This window comes from Lipotes vexillifer, unplaced genomic scaffold (assembly GCF_000442215.2).
Source record: "Lipotes vexillifer unplaced genomic scaffold, Lipotes_vexillifer_v1.1 scaffold484, whole genome shotgun sequence".
Classification (NCBI taxonomy): domain Eukaryota; kingdom Metazoa; phylum Chordata; class Mammalia; order Artiodactyla; family Lipotidae; genus Lipotes; species Lipotes vexillifer.
In genome coordinates, this window is record NW_006786458.1 from 2,123,457 (window position 1) to 2,138,200 (window position 14,744).

General features: G+C 44.6%; 1 protein-coding gene across 1 annotated transcript in view; it reads left to right on the top strand.

Moving 5' to 3' along the window:
- DOCK5 (dedicator of cytokinesis 5) overlaps nt 1–14,744 on the top strand; it is a 214,772-nt gene that overhangs the window by 151,795 nt on the left and 48,233 nt on the right. The window contains exons 24-29 of the mRNA XM_007458822.1: nt 1,004–1,074; nt 1,668–1,774; nt 3,983–4,119; nt 6,063–6,158; nt 9,435–9,533; nt 13,805–13,899. Of these exons, the coding sequence (XP_007458884.1) occupies nt 1,004–1,074; nt 1,668–1,774; nt 3,983–4,119; nt 6,063–6,158; nt 9,435–9,533; nt 13,805–13,899 (605 nt within the window). The remainder of the gene's footprint in view (nt 1–1,003; nt 1,075–1,667; nt 1,775–3,982; nt 4,120–6,062; nt 6,159–9,434; nt 9,534–13,804; nt 13,900–14,744) is intronic.

Consider the following 14,744-nt stretch of genomic DNA (forward strand, 5'->3'; position numbering starts at 1 on the left):
GCACTTATTATTTGTAAACTCTTTGATCATGGCCATTCTGACCGGTGTGAGGTCATACCTCATTGTAGTTTTGATTTGCTTTTCTCTAATAATTAGCGATGTTGAGCATCTTTTCATGTGCCTGTTTTAAAGACCTAACTATAATCTATGACACCGTAAAACTCCTAGAAGAGATCATAGGCCAAACATTCTCTGACATAAATCGTAGCAATATTTTCTTAGATCAGTCTCCCAAGGCAAAAGAAATAAAAGCAAAAATAAACAAATGGGACCTAATCAAACTTAAAAGCTTTTTCACAGCGAAGGAAACCATAAAGAAAACGAAAAGATAACCGACAGACTAGGAGAAAATATTTGCAAACAGTGCAACCAGCAAGGGGTTAATTTCCAAAATATACAGACAGTGCATACAACTCAATATCAGAAAAACAAACACCCCAATCAAAAAATGGGCAGAAGACCTAAATGGTCGTTTCACCAAAGATGACAAGCTACCCTTTTAGACGCCCCTTGAATGGCATTTCTGGACCCTGTGAATTCAGCCAGTTGATCCTGATGATGATTCAAGCAACAGGCTTTATTCTTAGGGCTCCCCTTCTTCCCAGAAGCCCATCGTCCCCATCATCTTCATCATTATCAGTTTTTTGAGGTAAAATACGTAATCCCTAAAGACTCAAGTTCGAGCTTTATTTTTTGCTCTCTATGGCAACTTTGTGAGGCAGATGTCAAGATTTTAACTAATTCCTTGGGTAGAAAACTGAATTCTGAATGGACAGTGGCTCTTGGGTGGTGAGGGCAGAAAGCTGTGCCTCTGGACTCTTCAGGAGAAAGATCCTGGGAGATCGTGTGGAGCAGCATCAGCTTTCTTCTTCATTGCGAGAGTGTCTGTGTCCAGTTCCCTGTTCAAGATCCCAGCATCAGTCGTTTCTTCCTGGGATCAAGCAGGAAATTCTGTATTTGTCCTGCTTGGCAACTGAATATGCCTTCGGTGTTTTTCTTGCAGGGGGCAGCCTTGAAGTACCTTCCTAGCATCATTAATGACGTCAAACTTGTGTTTGATCCAGTTGAGCTCAGGTAAATAGCCACAAACTTTTGTTTCTTAACAGAGAAGCAGCTCCCCTGCTGGCTTGAGCTTAGGCGGCTACACATGCTGTGATTCTTCTAACACGTATTGACCGAACACCTTTTTGTGCTCAGTTCTGTGGAAGCCATAAAAGAAGACACAAAGCCAGTCCCTCGGAGAGGTTTGCGCTTTCTCCAGGGAAACAAGACACACAGACATAAAATTAACTACAGAAAAAAGTACATAATAATACGCTTCCAGCCCTATACCTAAGTACCCCCGAAATGCCGAGTCAGATGGTGATTGACACTGGGGTGGAGGTAGCCCGAAAAGACTTTTGCAGAAGTGGAGGGTGAAGGTAGGTCTGCAAAGCAGTGATGGACCTGCCTAATTCGCCAGTTTAGGCTGACTTAGCTCCCAGGCTGAGCCCTGGAGTGAGCACGGAATACAGCCTCTCCTTTGCTTCCTAGAGACAGACTCTCAGGTCATTGTGGAGAGAATTCCAGGTAAACCTGTCCACGCGCAAATAATTTCCCAGTAGCGGGGTAATGCTCCCTTGAGCTCGGCAGCATGAAAACAGTGACTCCTGGGGTTTCTCTTGCAGCGTGCTCTTCTGCAAGTTCATCCAGAGCATCCCTGACAACCAGTTAGTTCGCCAGAAACTGAACTGCATGACCAAGATAGTAGAGAGCAACCTTTTCCGGCAGTCGGGTGAGTCTCCACCAAAAACTGCTGCTTACAAAAATCCCGGTCTTGGGCACTTCCCTGGTGGTCCAGTGGTTAAAACTCCACGCTTCCAATGCAGGGGGCGCGGGTTCGATCCCTGGTCAGGGAATTAAGGTCCTACATGCCATGTGTGGCCCTAAATAAATAAATAAATAAATGGGGAAAAAAAAAAGAGAAAAAAAGAAATCCCGGTCTTGTGTCTTCTTCAGCCAACACTGCCTTTTTTTTTTTTTTTAATGTCACTAATGTCCTTGCCATTCGTTTGCTGGTACTTGAGGACCTCCTGGGAAACCAGTTTTAAGGAGAAAGTGAAATCAGTTCAGCATTCCCATAGTTCCTGAAAGAGCAAAAGCATGTGTTCTTTAATCTTTAATTTGAAGTCGTGTCTCATTAATTAGCAAACCTTGTCCTCAAAATAGGAACCCCGTAAAGTAACAGGCAAGCAGTAAAGATGGTCCTTTTAAACAAATGCATCTCCTTTGACTTAGAGTATAACGTCAGTGACCAGGGGCTGGGGCAGGCAGTTATGCCATGGGGCAGTGATGTTCTGGGGCAGTGATGCCATGATGCTGTAGGGCAGTGATGGACTGCACGCCACTTATACTGGCTCGGCGGAGCTGGTTATGCACATCTCTTCTCGACTCCATGCCCAGTCATGTCATCTTAGTGGCTGAAGAGTGACCATGGCAGAAGGACTTACACCATGGAAACTGGCAATCACTATAAATCAGAGAGGTTTTGGGGGGAGCTGTAGGAGAGCCAGACTACCATCATACTGCTGGGAGCAGAGAGAACTCTCTTACACTGATAAAAGACCCTTCATTTTGTAACTAGAGTCAAGCACATAGCCACCAGGTGGAAATCACTGTGTTCCTGTCCCAAAGTTGACATGGGAAAGAGGTCCAATACCCGGTCCTTTCCCAGTAAACCCAAGACTCGCTAGGGTGGGGCAGCTGTGGGAGCTTCTTTTGAAGTCACCACCAGGTCAGGGAGTCCCAGAGGGTGACTCATGCAGCGTGTATTGGCTGGAGGGTCTGAGGATTGGCAGGACACCTCAGAAATAGGAAAAGTTGAGTGGGTTGTTGGTGGGAGAACCCTTCTGGCCTTGCCCCTGGCTAGTTATGTAACTTTAGACGAATGAGGGACCTTCTCTAAGTCTCAGCTTCTGTTTCTGTGGAAGGATGGACTTGAACTAGCTCATATCAGCACGTCTTTTGGCTCTGACCTTTTCTGAGCCTCAGAATTTGTGCTTAGACACTTCAGCTGTTCCAAGGACCCAGTTAGGGGGAGTGCAGAAAGCTAGTGAGTGCTCTCAAGTGGAAAACTTAATACTAGTCAACCTCTTACTATGCTGTGATTCCCTCTGCCTCTAAGGATGCATAAACCATAAACGAGACAATAAAGATGCGTTGTTTGAGCAGAAGAGCAAGGATGCCCTGGAAGGTTCCAACAGAGGAACTATTATCAACATTCACAGTCGTTTCTGTTAGTGCCCAGAATGTCTGGACTCATCAGAATGATATTTTATCATTGTGAAAGATCTCAGAAGGAAGACATAGTAGGAAGATAATACCTTACTTTATGAAGTCCACGTGCCTGCGAAAGCATGAACAGAATGTCTGTGAAACACTGAGATGTGCTGGTGGAGCTCATTATTTATAGGAATTTTCGAGTACATTTTCTCCATTAGGTGGAACGTTTCAAAAATATTAAAAGCATATACCTTGCTTAGTTCATTAGTTTCATATGACTTAGCTTGCAAGTATCAAGTTGGCTTTTTTTTTTTTTTTTTGGCTGCGCTGTGCAGCTTGCGGAATCTTAGTTCCCTGACCAGGGATCGAACCCGTGCTCCCTGCAATGGAAGCATGGAGTCCTAACCACTGGGCTGCCAGGGAATTCCCAAGTTGGCCTTTTTAAAAAAAAAAAAAAAAAAAGCTAAAGAAATTGTTAAATAAACATTTGGCTATGTGGATCCACAGTAGGTGGGATTTTCTTTGTTTTTAAGGTCAAGGTACAGGGCTTAAGTTCCGTGCCTAAAACCACATGCTCCTCGGTGGCCTGGAGGAGCCCCTGCAGGGCTGAGTGCAGAGCTGGGAGCTGGGGGGACAGGCAGAGAGGGAGTTGCAGGAAGGAGCCAGGCAGTTCGGGGGGGCGCTCCTACAGCTGGTGAGTGGTCTGCATTTTCCCCCTCAGAGTGCAGAGACGTGCTGTTGCCTCTGCTGATAGACCAGCTCAGCGGCCAATTAGACGACAACTCCAGCAAGCCTGACCATGAGGCCAGCTCGCAGCTTCTGAGCTACCTCCTGGAAGTTCTGGACAGGAAGGATGTGGTGAGTCAAAGAGTCGCTGATGCAGAGCAGAGCGTACACTGGTCCCATGGCCTGGGACAGGAACCACTGCACGGCTCTCCTAGTCCCAGGCAGTTGAGAACCTGGGCGCTGGGGCAGGCTGCACCCATTTTAGAGGTGTTTAGAGAGGCTTCTCCAGCTAGACTCTGTCATGCAAATCTAGGTCCAGGGAGATCCACCTACTGCTGGGGCTGCTACTGGTTGATTTTCCTGATTGGCCCAGTTTGCCCATCACTGAGATCCTGCTGAGGACTTTTCAGATCCAGAGCCCTGTTTAGACTTGTTAGGTAGAAACCTCTACCCTGTTATACCTCCGATACCTGACACCACTATTGTAGATCTGCCGGAGCTTCTGAGAAGTTCTCATTTTATGTTCTCTCTGAAACTGATCCTTTCTTCTGGAGCCTGGTAGAAATGATGTTTTTTGTTTTTTTTTTTAATCTTACCTCATCTCCTCCCCCTCAAAAAACCTGGGGCCACACTGCCTGGATTTTCCATGTTCTAGAGATAGACCTGTCATAGCCTCCACTCAAGAGGCTGGAGGACTTTGCAGAATGTTTTCAGTCGAAGACAAACCATAGTCGCTACCCGCCATGATGGCTACACGGCACCCATGTTCCTAGAGAGAGGCAGGTGTTATGAATCACTTTCATTTAAAGAAATATAAAGCAAGCAGAGAAATAATAAAAAGCAAGCAAGGAAAGAAGGGAGGGTGGGAGAGAGGGGACGCTAACGATACTTGGTGTTTTAATAAAATTACATAAATAGCAGTGATCTAGTTGTTTGAAGCATTAAGCAGGAGATTCGAATATCTGTCAACAAGCAATAATGGGTAAAGGCTTTGAAAAGGCAACTTGAATATTGATAAGTTGGAGCTGAAGGAGTTATAGCATCAAACCACAAGAAAGGAAAGAAGGAGAAAGAAAGACTGAACATTCATGAGGCACTGTTGGGTGCATCAGCCCAGCTAATTCCTGTACGGGATCTTTTCTTTTTTTTCTCGCAGCTATGAAAATTGAAGCTCCACAGTTAAATAATTGCTCATGGTCACACATAACAGACTCCGAATAGTAAATCCCCGTCTTAGTCTGCTCGAGCTGCCGAAACAAAATACTGCAGCCTGGGTGGATTAAACAACAGAAATTTATTTCTCATAGTTCTTGGGGCTTGGAAGTTCAAGGTCACGGTGCCTGCATGGTTGGGTCCTGGTGAGGCCCTCTTCCTGTCCTGCAGATGGCCACCTTCTCGTTGTGTCCTCACACGGCCTTTCCTTGGTAGGGCAAGCTCTCAGGTGTCTCTTCTTATAAGAATACTAACCTATCAGTCCCAGGCCCTGCCTTCATAGCCTAATTATCTATCTCCAAAAGCCCCATCTCCAAATAACCATCGCATTGGGGGTTAGAGCTTGAACACAGGAATTTTGAATGCGAATGATCAGTCCATAACAGTATCCTTGACTTGAATTTCTTGTTTTTTTACATCCTAGAGAGGAGGTAGCAAGAACTTGATGTTTTCGCCTTTTTCTTCCCGCTCATGCGCCAAATAGTCCTGGGTAACCTGATCTGCTCAGCATCAGGACCGAGTACCTCGTGCTAGTGGGAGTCTCCATAAACTGTTGCGTTGCTGGCTACAGGGAGCTCTCAGTGAGCCCAGATGACCTGGGTCATTAGAGAAGCTTTCTTCCCCTGCATCCCCTGCATCTCCACGTTCATCTTTTAAATTTCGGAACCAGTTACGTTCAGCAGATTCCTTAATAACATTATGTATCGTTCTGTGACAATGTTTCCCCCTTTTGGACAAGAGATTGCTTTGTACTGAAGAGCCAGAATGAGAGTTAAAGAGAACTCTCAGCAGTCCAAGGTTTCTTTAAGAAAAGTGAAGCTGAGTCAGAAGAAGTGGTGTCCATCCCTTTGTTTCGCCCTCAGGGTCCCACGGCGCGGCACGTACAGCTGATAATGGAACGGCTGCTGAGAAGGATCAACCGGACTGTGATTGGGATGAGCCGACAGTCTCCCCACATCGTGAGTGTCGCCCAGGGGACCACACAGCCACCGCAGCTTCTTTTTTCTTTTGTTTTTTTTTGCGGTACGCGGGCCCCTCACTGTTGTGGCCCCTCCCGTTGCGGAGCACAGGCTCCGGATGCGCAGGCTCAGCGGCCACGGCTCACGGGCCCAGCCGCACCGCGGCATGTGGGATCCTCCCGGACCAGGGCATGAACCCGCGTCCCCTGCATCGGCAGGCGGACTCTCAACCACTGCGCCACCAGGGAAGCCCCACCGCAGCTTCTTAGTGTCCCATCCCACCTGCCCATTGGGAGGCTTTGGGGAGCAGTGTCTTGAGACCAGATTCACATAGGCCCCTCCCATCCCAGTTTCCAGTCTGCGCTGCGGGCTGGGTGGCATAGCTCCCTCGGGAAATGAATGGGGTCTAGAACTTTACAGCCCCCCTGGATGAGTGACTCTTCATTATAACTGTGAGTAAATCTGATGCTGATTTTCTCTTGAGGGAAAATGATCTACCAGGGAGGTAGGGGAGGCAAATGGGGGAACATTTTAAAGGATTTCGCCAGTACAAATCATAAGGAGCCTTGCTCATATGGAAGGTGAAACAAAAGCCTCTTATAATATATTAAAGCAGAGACCCACTGAGATATGCAGGCACCCTAGGTGGACTGAGAACTTGGGACCCATTCGACCTAATGCTCTTTAAATATTTGCTTTATATTTTATTTCAGGAAAATATGAGCCTTGGTGAGCAGAAACTTAGGGGTTTGGCTGACTGCATTTAGCATTTCCCCTATTGTCTCAAGCAGTTTAGTTGTAATTCTCAATGTACGCGTGCTTTGTGTGGATCCGCCTTTGTTAGAATGATAACGGTAATAGTATAGGTATGTCCAGCCAGCGTGATGATGATGGTAGGAGTCACTGTTAGCTCATTTGTGTGTGTGTGTGCTAGAAACTACCTTAAGCACTTCATTGAAAGGTCACACCGAGCTCTATTTTGCAAATGAGGAAACGTGCAAAAACCCGAGCAAGGTTACACAACCACCAGGTGATTGAGGTGGGCTTTGGCCCTGGGCAACCAGCCTGGAGGCAGCGCCTTGCATGCTGTCAGCCGTGCCTACCCCCAGCAGCTCACCAAGTTATGTTCACAACTACGCACTCTAGTCACCATGAGAGGAGTTCTGATAAAGTCAGTTTTCCCCTTCGTATCATATTCCCCGTGATATTTAGTGTGCTTAAAAATCGGTGCCCTGTGGTACCATCCAGCCCTTGTGGTTCAAGGAAAAACCATTTAAAGAACTTGGGGTTAGCATGCTGTTAGAAATGTCAGTGTTGCCCTGGCTTCTTATTCTCCGCCTGTTATGTCTATTAAATGTCAGATAAAAAGTGTGATTGAGACCAGAGGTAACTGTTGAAAGGCCGAGTTGTATCATCATTTAAATGAAGCATCTTGTAGAGGAACAAAGATAAGAACAACCAATAACTTCATGTCAGAAAACTTGGAAGCCAAGAGATAATGGATGGCAACTTTAAAGTGCTTAAAAGAAAGAACAATTGGGGAATCTGGGTGTAGGGCATATGGGAGTTGGTAGTATTCTTGCAACGTGCTTGTAAGTTTGAAATTATTTCTGAAGAAAATAAAGGCCATCATTCTTCCATGGTTAAATAAATAAATAAAAGAAATGGTTAACCTAGGGAAAAAAAAAAATAAATGAAGCATCTTTTACTAAAGGTGCATCTTTTGCGATGCTAAAATCTCTGATTAGATTTTAATCAGAGGACGTAGAAAAAGAACTATCCCAAATTGCTGTGGTAAATAAAAACCATTTATTCAACAAATATGTACTAAGAAACTACTGTAAGCCAGGCACTGTTCTAGATGCTGGGGATATATAAGGAAACAAAACAGACAAAAATCACTACCTTAGAGAAGCTTACATTCTAGCAAGAAAAATTATAAGAAAATAAATGGCAGAGTATTAGAAGGCTATAAGTGCTATGGAGAAAAAAATGAGTGGGATAAGGGGAGCTAGGGTAGAATAGTTACAATTTATGTAAAAGCTGATTAAGAATGGCTTTCCTGGGTCTTCCCTGGAAGTCCAGTGGTTAGGACTCCACACTTTCACTGCCAGGGACCCAGGTTCAATCCGTGGTCAGGGAACTAGAATCCCACAAGCCGCGTGGTGCAGCCAGAATAAAAAACAGGCTTTCCTGAAAGGGTAAAATTTGGACAAACACTTGGCAAAGGCCTGGAGAAACAAATAGTGTTAGGTGCTGATGGTAATGCAAACTATATGCTGATTTGGCAATATATATCAAAGCCTTAATACAATAAATTTACATCACTTTATAATTAGAAAAATAAACTTTTTTAAACAAGAGAGACCTAAGACAGACATTCATTCAGAGAGAGGTGTACATGGATAGTGTTTCACTGTTTTTGTGTTTAGGAAGTTATTCTCTCCATCCCAGGAACAGCTGTATTTTCATCTCCTCTGTGCCAACCAAGTTCACTTAAATTTGTGTTGTTTTCATAACTATATGAATACAAGAGGATACTACCTTAGCTACTTGCCCTCTGGCTAGAAAATTAAGTCTGTGGCTCAAATATGGTTGGACTAGGGGAAAGCAAGTTGAATATGTAATTCCTGGCCTCAAAAATGGAAATGATGGTAATCATCTAATTATCCGATCCCTTTCTTCAAACCACGTCCACAGTTACATAGCATAACATGCTAGGAATCACTGGCCAAAGGATTCCAGAGCTGGTGGAATGACATTGAAGTGGTCCAGCAGGGAGCTCTCCTAGCCTCTCTTCTGCTCTTCCACTCAGTTTTACGACCTCTCTTCGACCTCGCTTTTTCCTCTTTGCTTTCCTCCGAGCTCAAATTTATTTAAATGATCTAAATACTTTGGACGTTTCTCCCTGGACGTCTCTATTACACCACTGTCTCAACAAGCAACTCAGGATCTGCAAGTTGTTACAGCTTAACTAGTCATCTAGGTGAGATCTTACAGTCAGTATCCCCTGACCTACAGGATTTCAGAGGTCATGGCTATTCATAGGATGAGTGAAGCCCTCCACACTGCTTCACTCAAACCTGGAAGGACCTTACTTTTAGCAGAAACTGCAAAGCCCATGCCTTTGGGCCTTTAGAATGCAGTATGTTTCCAGCGTGCTGGGGTCCCTGCATAGTTAATTGGGTGGGGAAAACCAAAGTACATGCGCCCAAATCTTGCTTTGTCAGTTGGTGGTCTAAGGAGCTGGGATTTGTGTTTTCGGTCTCCTTCCAGGGGAGTTTCATTGCTTGCATGATTGCCATCCTGCGGCAGATGGACGAGAGCCACTACAGCCACTACATCAGCACTTTCAAGACCAGACAAGACATTATTGTAAGTTGTCTTCATTGGATCCTGGTAACTTTAAGACTTCTCATATTTTGGCAGAACTGAGCATCATGAGTCTCTTCCCACACACCTCCGAATGTTGTGTCGCTTTCCACAGGGGTTACAAGAGGGAAAGTTTTTCTCTGCCACAGGATTTGAAGACGAGTACAGTACATATACCAGGAGGTCCTCACGCAGCCACGTGCGTCTCTTGGATTTAGAGAGAGTCCATATTTAGAAAGGTTTGGGTGGCCTCTTTTGCTCTCAGAAGAGGACAGTGTCTCATTTTCAGGGACAGTAGTCACCCATGCCCTGGCAAGGATTTTAGGAGGCAGAGATGTTCATGGTCTTTTAAGATGTGGTCGATGTCATCCTTTTCAGTATTCCCTGGAGAGGGAAACAAAAAGAGGTAATACCTGCCCCAGGTAACAGTTGTAAGTTACCGTCAGTTGAAAATATTCCGTTCTCTTCTGTTTTAAACAAGAAGATTGTTCTCATAATTACTATTAAGCATACAGCCGAAGGTGGCCCAAGAGGCTAAGTTAGGTCTCTGGCTGCTTCCCCAGGATCCTTCCCTTCAGAGAATTGTTAGTGGCTGTTAAACATCCCTGAAGATGAGAATTCCCTGGCCGTCCAGTGGTTAGGACTTGGTGCTTTCACTGCCGTAGCCTGGGTTTAATCCCTTGTCGGGGACCTAAGATACAACAAGCTGCATGGCCAAAAAAAAAAAAAAAAAAAAAAAAAATCGCTGAAGGTATTGTCTTATCTTTTGAAAAGTGGGCTGGACAGGGAGCTGCATTAACCGGCAAGGTCTCATTGCGCTCATCTTTGCTCCGGGTAACTTCACATCATTCGTGCATATTCCAATTTTTTTATGCTCCAGATTTTCCACTTTCTGCCTTTATTATACTGATAGCATGTGGCCAGTACACCCAAGGATATCCATCTCTTTCTCTGCCAGTCACTCTCCTTTCTGTGAGGTCTACATGAAGGAGAAACACACGAGGAATTGTACTGTTTATTATTATTAGTTGTAATCGATCCAATGATGAACCTTCAGAGCACTGTCCTGGACCACAATAAAGGACTTAATGGGGCTTAGTCTGTAGTCCTATGTGGACCTCCACGTAGGCCATGCTGTGGCTGGCAGCGTGGTACAGGAATCTGTAGCGATCCGTAGCTGTGCTTGCAGAGATCTGGGTGAGAGAATTAGGAAGAGGGGAGAGGTGGGGAGAGGTGGAAGCCAAGGGTAGCAGTGTTTCTCCTCCGTAGTGGGTTTAAGAACACAGGCTTTAGAACACCTGGATCTGAGTTTGAATTCTGACTATTCTGCTTCCCTCTATGAAATTTTGGGCAAGCTGTGTAACCTCGCTAAACCTCAATTCCTCCTCTGTAGGATGGTACCTACCTGGGGGCAGGAGGTAGTTAATGTGAGTATTGATGAGTGGACATGTGGAAAATGCCTCACTTTGTGCCTGGCATGTGTTAACTAGCTATGAGAACCAACTACTTATGATAATGATATTACGTTATCATTACATATGTAAAATAAAATTAATATAAAAATAGTTTAGTGACTTTTTTTCAGATTCCCTTCTGAAAGCAGGAAGAATAAAGAAAGTTATACTAAATTCAGACTGTTGACAATTTGGCTCCTTTAAGTAAGCAAAAAGAAGAAAAAAACCAAACAAACCAGATTTAACTCCTATTTTCCAGGACAGTGGTGAGCTCTTCCCCTGCATCATCTTTATTTTATTTTATTTTTTTCTTTTTGCGGCACACGGGCCTCTCACTGCTGTGGCCTCTCCCGTGGCGGAGCACAGGCTCCGGACACGCAGGCTCAGCGGCCATGGCTCACGGGCCCAGCCGCTCCGCGGCATGTGGGATCTTCCCGGACCGGGGCACGAACCCGCGTCTCCTGCATTGGCAGGCGGACTCTCAACCACTGCGCCACCAGGGAAGCCCTGCATCATCTAATTAAGAGAGGATTATTGTCCCCAAGGGAACAGTAGTCATCAGTGGCACAACTGCAGAGTACAGCTAAGCCCTTTGACCTCCAGTGGACTGTCCTTTCTCTTGCTCCTGCTGCTTCTGAAGAAATCACTTGAAAGACTTTGGGAAGTGGTAGATAAAGTGAGGCCCGGGGTTATCTGTGAACTGCCTTTATTATGTCATCACTGTTTACAGTTCACTGAGAGCACTAGAGTTGAATATAGAGTTGGCATCAGAATAGATAACCGGCATCTACATCCTTGTTTCACGAACCATCAACTCCTATTGACTTGAGGAAAAAAGTTAATAGGATAGTTAATAAGTAATGGATGTACTTAAAATGGATGATGAAAACCTGAAAAACTTGTGAACTATGTCTATGATTTCAGAATGGAGGGTAGAGAGTTTGACTCTCCATTGAACCAGAAGGAAGAGGCACAGACTTGAGAGCTGGAATTGCTCCCATTCCTATGCTGTTTGGCATCTGAAGTGTACTGGTTAGCCAACAGGACCGGGGTCTCAGAGGAATATTGCTAGAAATAGAACCCAGGCCCCCTGCCTCCCAAGCCCCATGTTCTTTCTGTATGTGATGTCATTCATGAGCTAGAACTGCACAGTTTAGTGCCAGAGAAATTGGACTGGATTTTCATTTCAGGAATCTGAGCGGAAAATGTCTAAATTTAACTAACTAATAAATTTAAAAGCTTTCCAAACTTTTTAGCTTTGATTTTTTTTAGCCCGATTGTTCCTTTTTCCTCTTAGCCCTCTTTCGAGTAGAATAGCTGTTTTTTTTCAGTACTGCGCTTTTGTTATTAGTTTTTACAGACATGATGGTCCACTGCTATAATCTTTTCTTAAGGACCATTTAGGACCCTCCCCCCAGGCTACGCATGGTAACATTCCTGGAAGAGGAAGAATCATGACTCTGCTTCTTATTTATAGCATTTTTTGTTCTGTTCTAATAATACTAAGGGAGAATTGGACTCAGAGTTATTAGAAATATCAGTTTTCTCAGACTCAGATACAGAGAACAAACTGGTGGTTGCTAGAGGGAAGGAGGGTAGAGAGATGGATGAAAGAGGTGAAGGGGATTAAGAGATCCTAACTTCCAGCTGTAACGTAAATAAGTCCCAGGATGTAATGTACACATAGGGAATCCAGTCAGCTGTGTTGTAACAACTTTGTATGGGGACAGATGGTAACTGGGCTCTTTGTGGTGATCATTTCCTAATGTATCAAACCATCAAATCACTATGTTGTACACCTGAAACTAACATAATATTATGTTAATATTAATTAACTAATAGAATATGTTAGTATGTTAATTGTAACTCAATTTTTAAAAGACACCAAAAAGTTAAAAAAAAAACAACAGGTATCAGTTTTCTCACAGTTGTTGGTGAATTCATTTGAAGTACCATAAATCCATTCAGGCAGCGTTGGCCGCCAAGGACTGAAGATATTGTGGCTCTGAACTTGGGATCCAGAATCCCAAGGTCTCTTCCCAGCTCTCCAGCTTCTTGGTTTCTACGGCCTTAAGCCAGTCGTTTCATTTTTCAACAGTCTCAGTTTGTTTTTGTTTTTGTTTTTGTTTTTGTTTTTGTTTTGCAGTACGCGGGCCTCTCACTGTTGTGGCCTCTCCCGTTGCGGAGCACAGGCTCCGGACGCGCAGGCTCAGCGGCCATGGCTCACGGGGGCCCAGCCGCTCCGTGGCACGTGGGATCCTCCCGGACCGGGGCACGAACCCATGTCCCCTGCATCAGCAGGCGGACTCTCAACCACTGCGCCACCAGGGAAGCCCAACAGTCTCAGTTTTATCATTTATAAAATACAGACAATTTTTTAATCCTTCTCTTCCTTATCAGATTATATGATGTAAACATCAAATCATAGGATACCTGTAAGAATTCTCTGTTGCATACACACTGCTATGTTTAAAATAGATGACCAACAGGAAACTACTGTACAGCACAGGGAACTCTGCTCAATATTCCTTAATAACCTAAACGGGAAAAGAATTTGAAAGAGAATAGATGCACGTATATATATAACCGAATCACTTTGCTGTACACCTGAAACTAACACAACATTGTTAATCAACCATACTCCAATATAAAAGAAAGTTAAAAAAAAATACTCTTTTATCCCTATAAACCTTACTCAAAAGATAGACTGTTACGGGACCTGGGCCATCGTGTTCCTTCCTTTATGTCAGTGTCCTGGAGGAAAGGCTTATGAAGTGTAACCCAGTTTTCCCCCAACCATTCCTCCTTTGTTTTCTGCAGGACTTCCTCATGGAAACTTTTATCATGTTTAAAGATCTAATTGGAAAGAATGTCTACGCCAAAGACTGGATGGTCATGAATATGACACAGAGCAGGTGAGACCGACCATCTCAGGGCTGGAGGCGTTTGAAAACTTGGGTCTGGAAACTAGGTTTTGACCCTTGTGAAGCATGTTAAATCTCTTTGCTTCAAGTCCACCATCTGTAAAGTAAGGTTCCTCCCGCTTTCGTGGTCCTGGTTTACGTTTTCCTGTTCCTGATTCCATGCAGGCTACTGTGGTCACTCGGACTTGGGCTCTCTACTCTCTTCTTTCTGCTATAACCTCCTCATTGCTTTCATGTTGATTCATCAGCTCTGCAAGGTGTCTTTCAGTGTCTCCATATGGCCTTCATCATCCTGACATTCAAGGCCTCTGCATCCCGGCCCACCCTGCTTTTCTAGCCTTGTGTTTCCCTCTATATACAACTTGCCCTCCAATCAAACTGGCCTCTTCCCTCCTAACCCTGACCCTGACCCTGAACATGTACTGTGCCTCTGCTCACGCTGCTACTTCCACCTGCAGTGTCTGCCCCATTGTCTCTGGCCATCAACATGCCTCCCATTCCTTCAGGTCCTTCTCAAATGCCATCTCCAAAGGAGAGAATAACTTCCTAAACACAAGCCATCTTCTCTTCTTTTGATTTCCCCATACCTCTTTGATACCCCCTCCTAGAATTTTCCATATTCTTTGTTGGGTCATGGTTCGATTTACAGGTTGCAAATGATCTCCACCAAGTTGTAGATTTCTTAAGACCAGGAACCATTCTTTCAAGGCAGAACCTAAGCCAGTGCTTTGCAGTTGCTGGTCCTCAACAAAGACTTGTTGAATGAAAGTGAAATGGACTGAATACAGATACTAAAAGAGATTCAGGATTTTTTTTTTTTTTTTTTTGCGGTACGC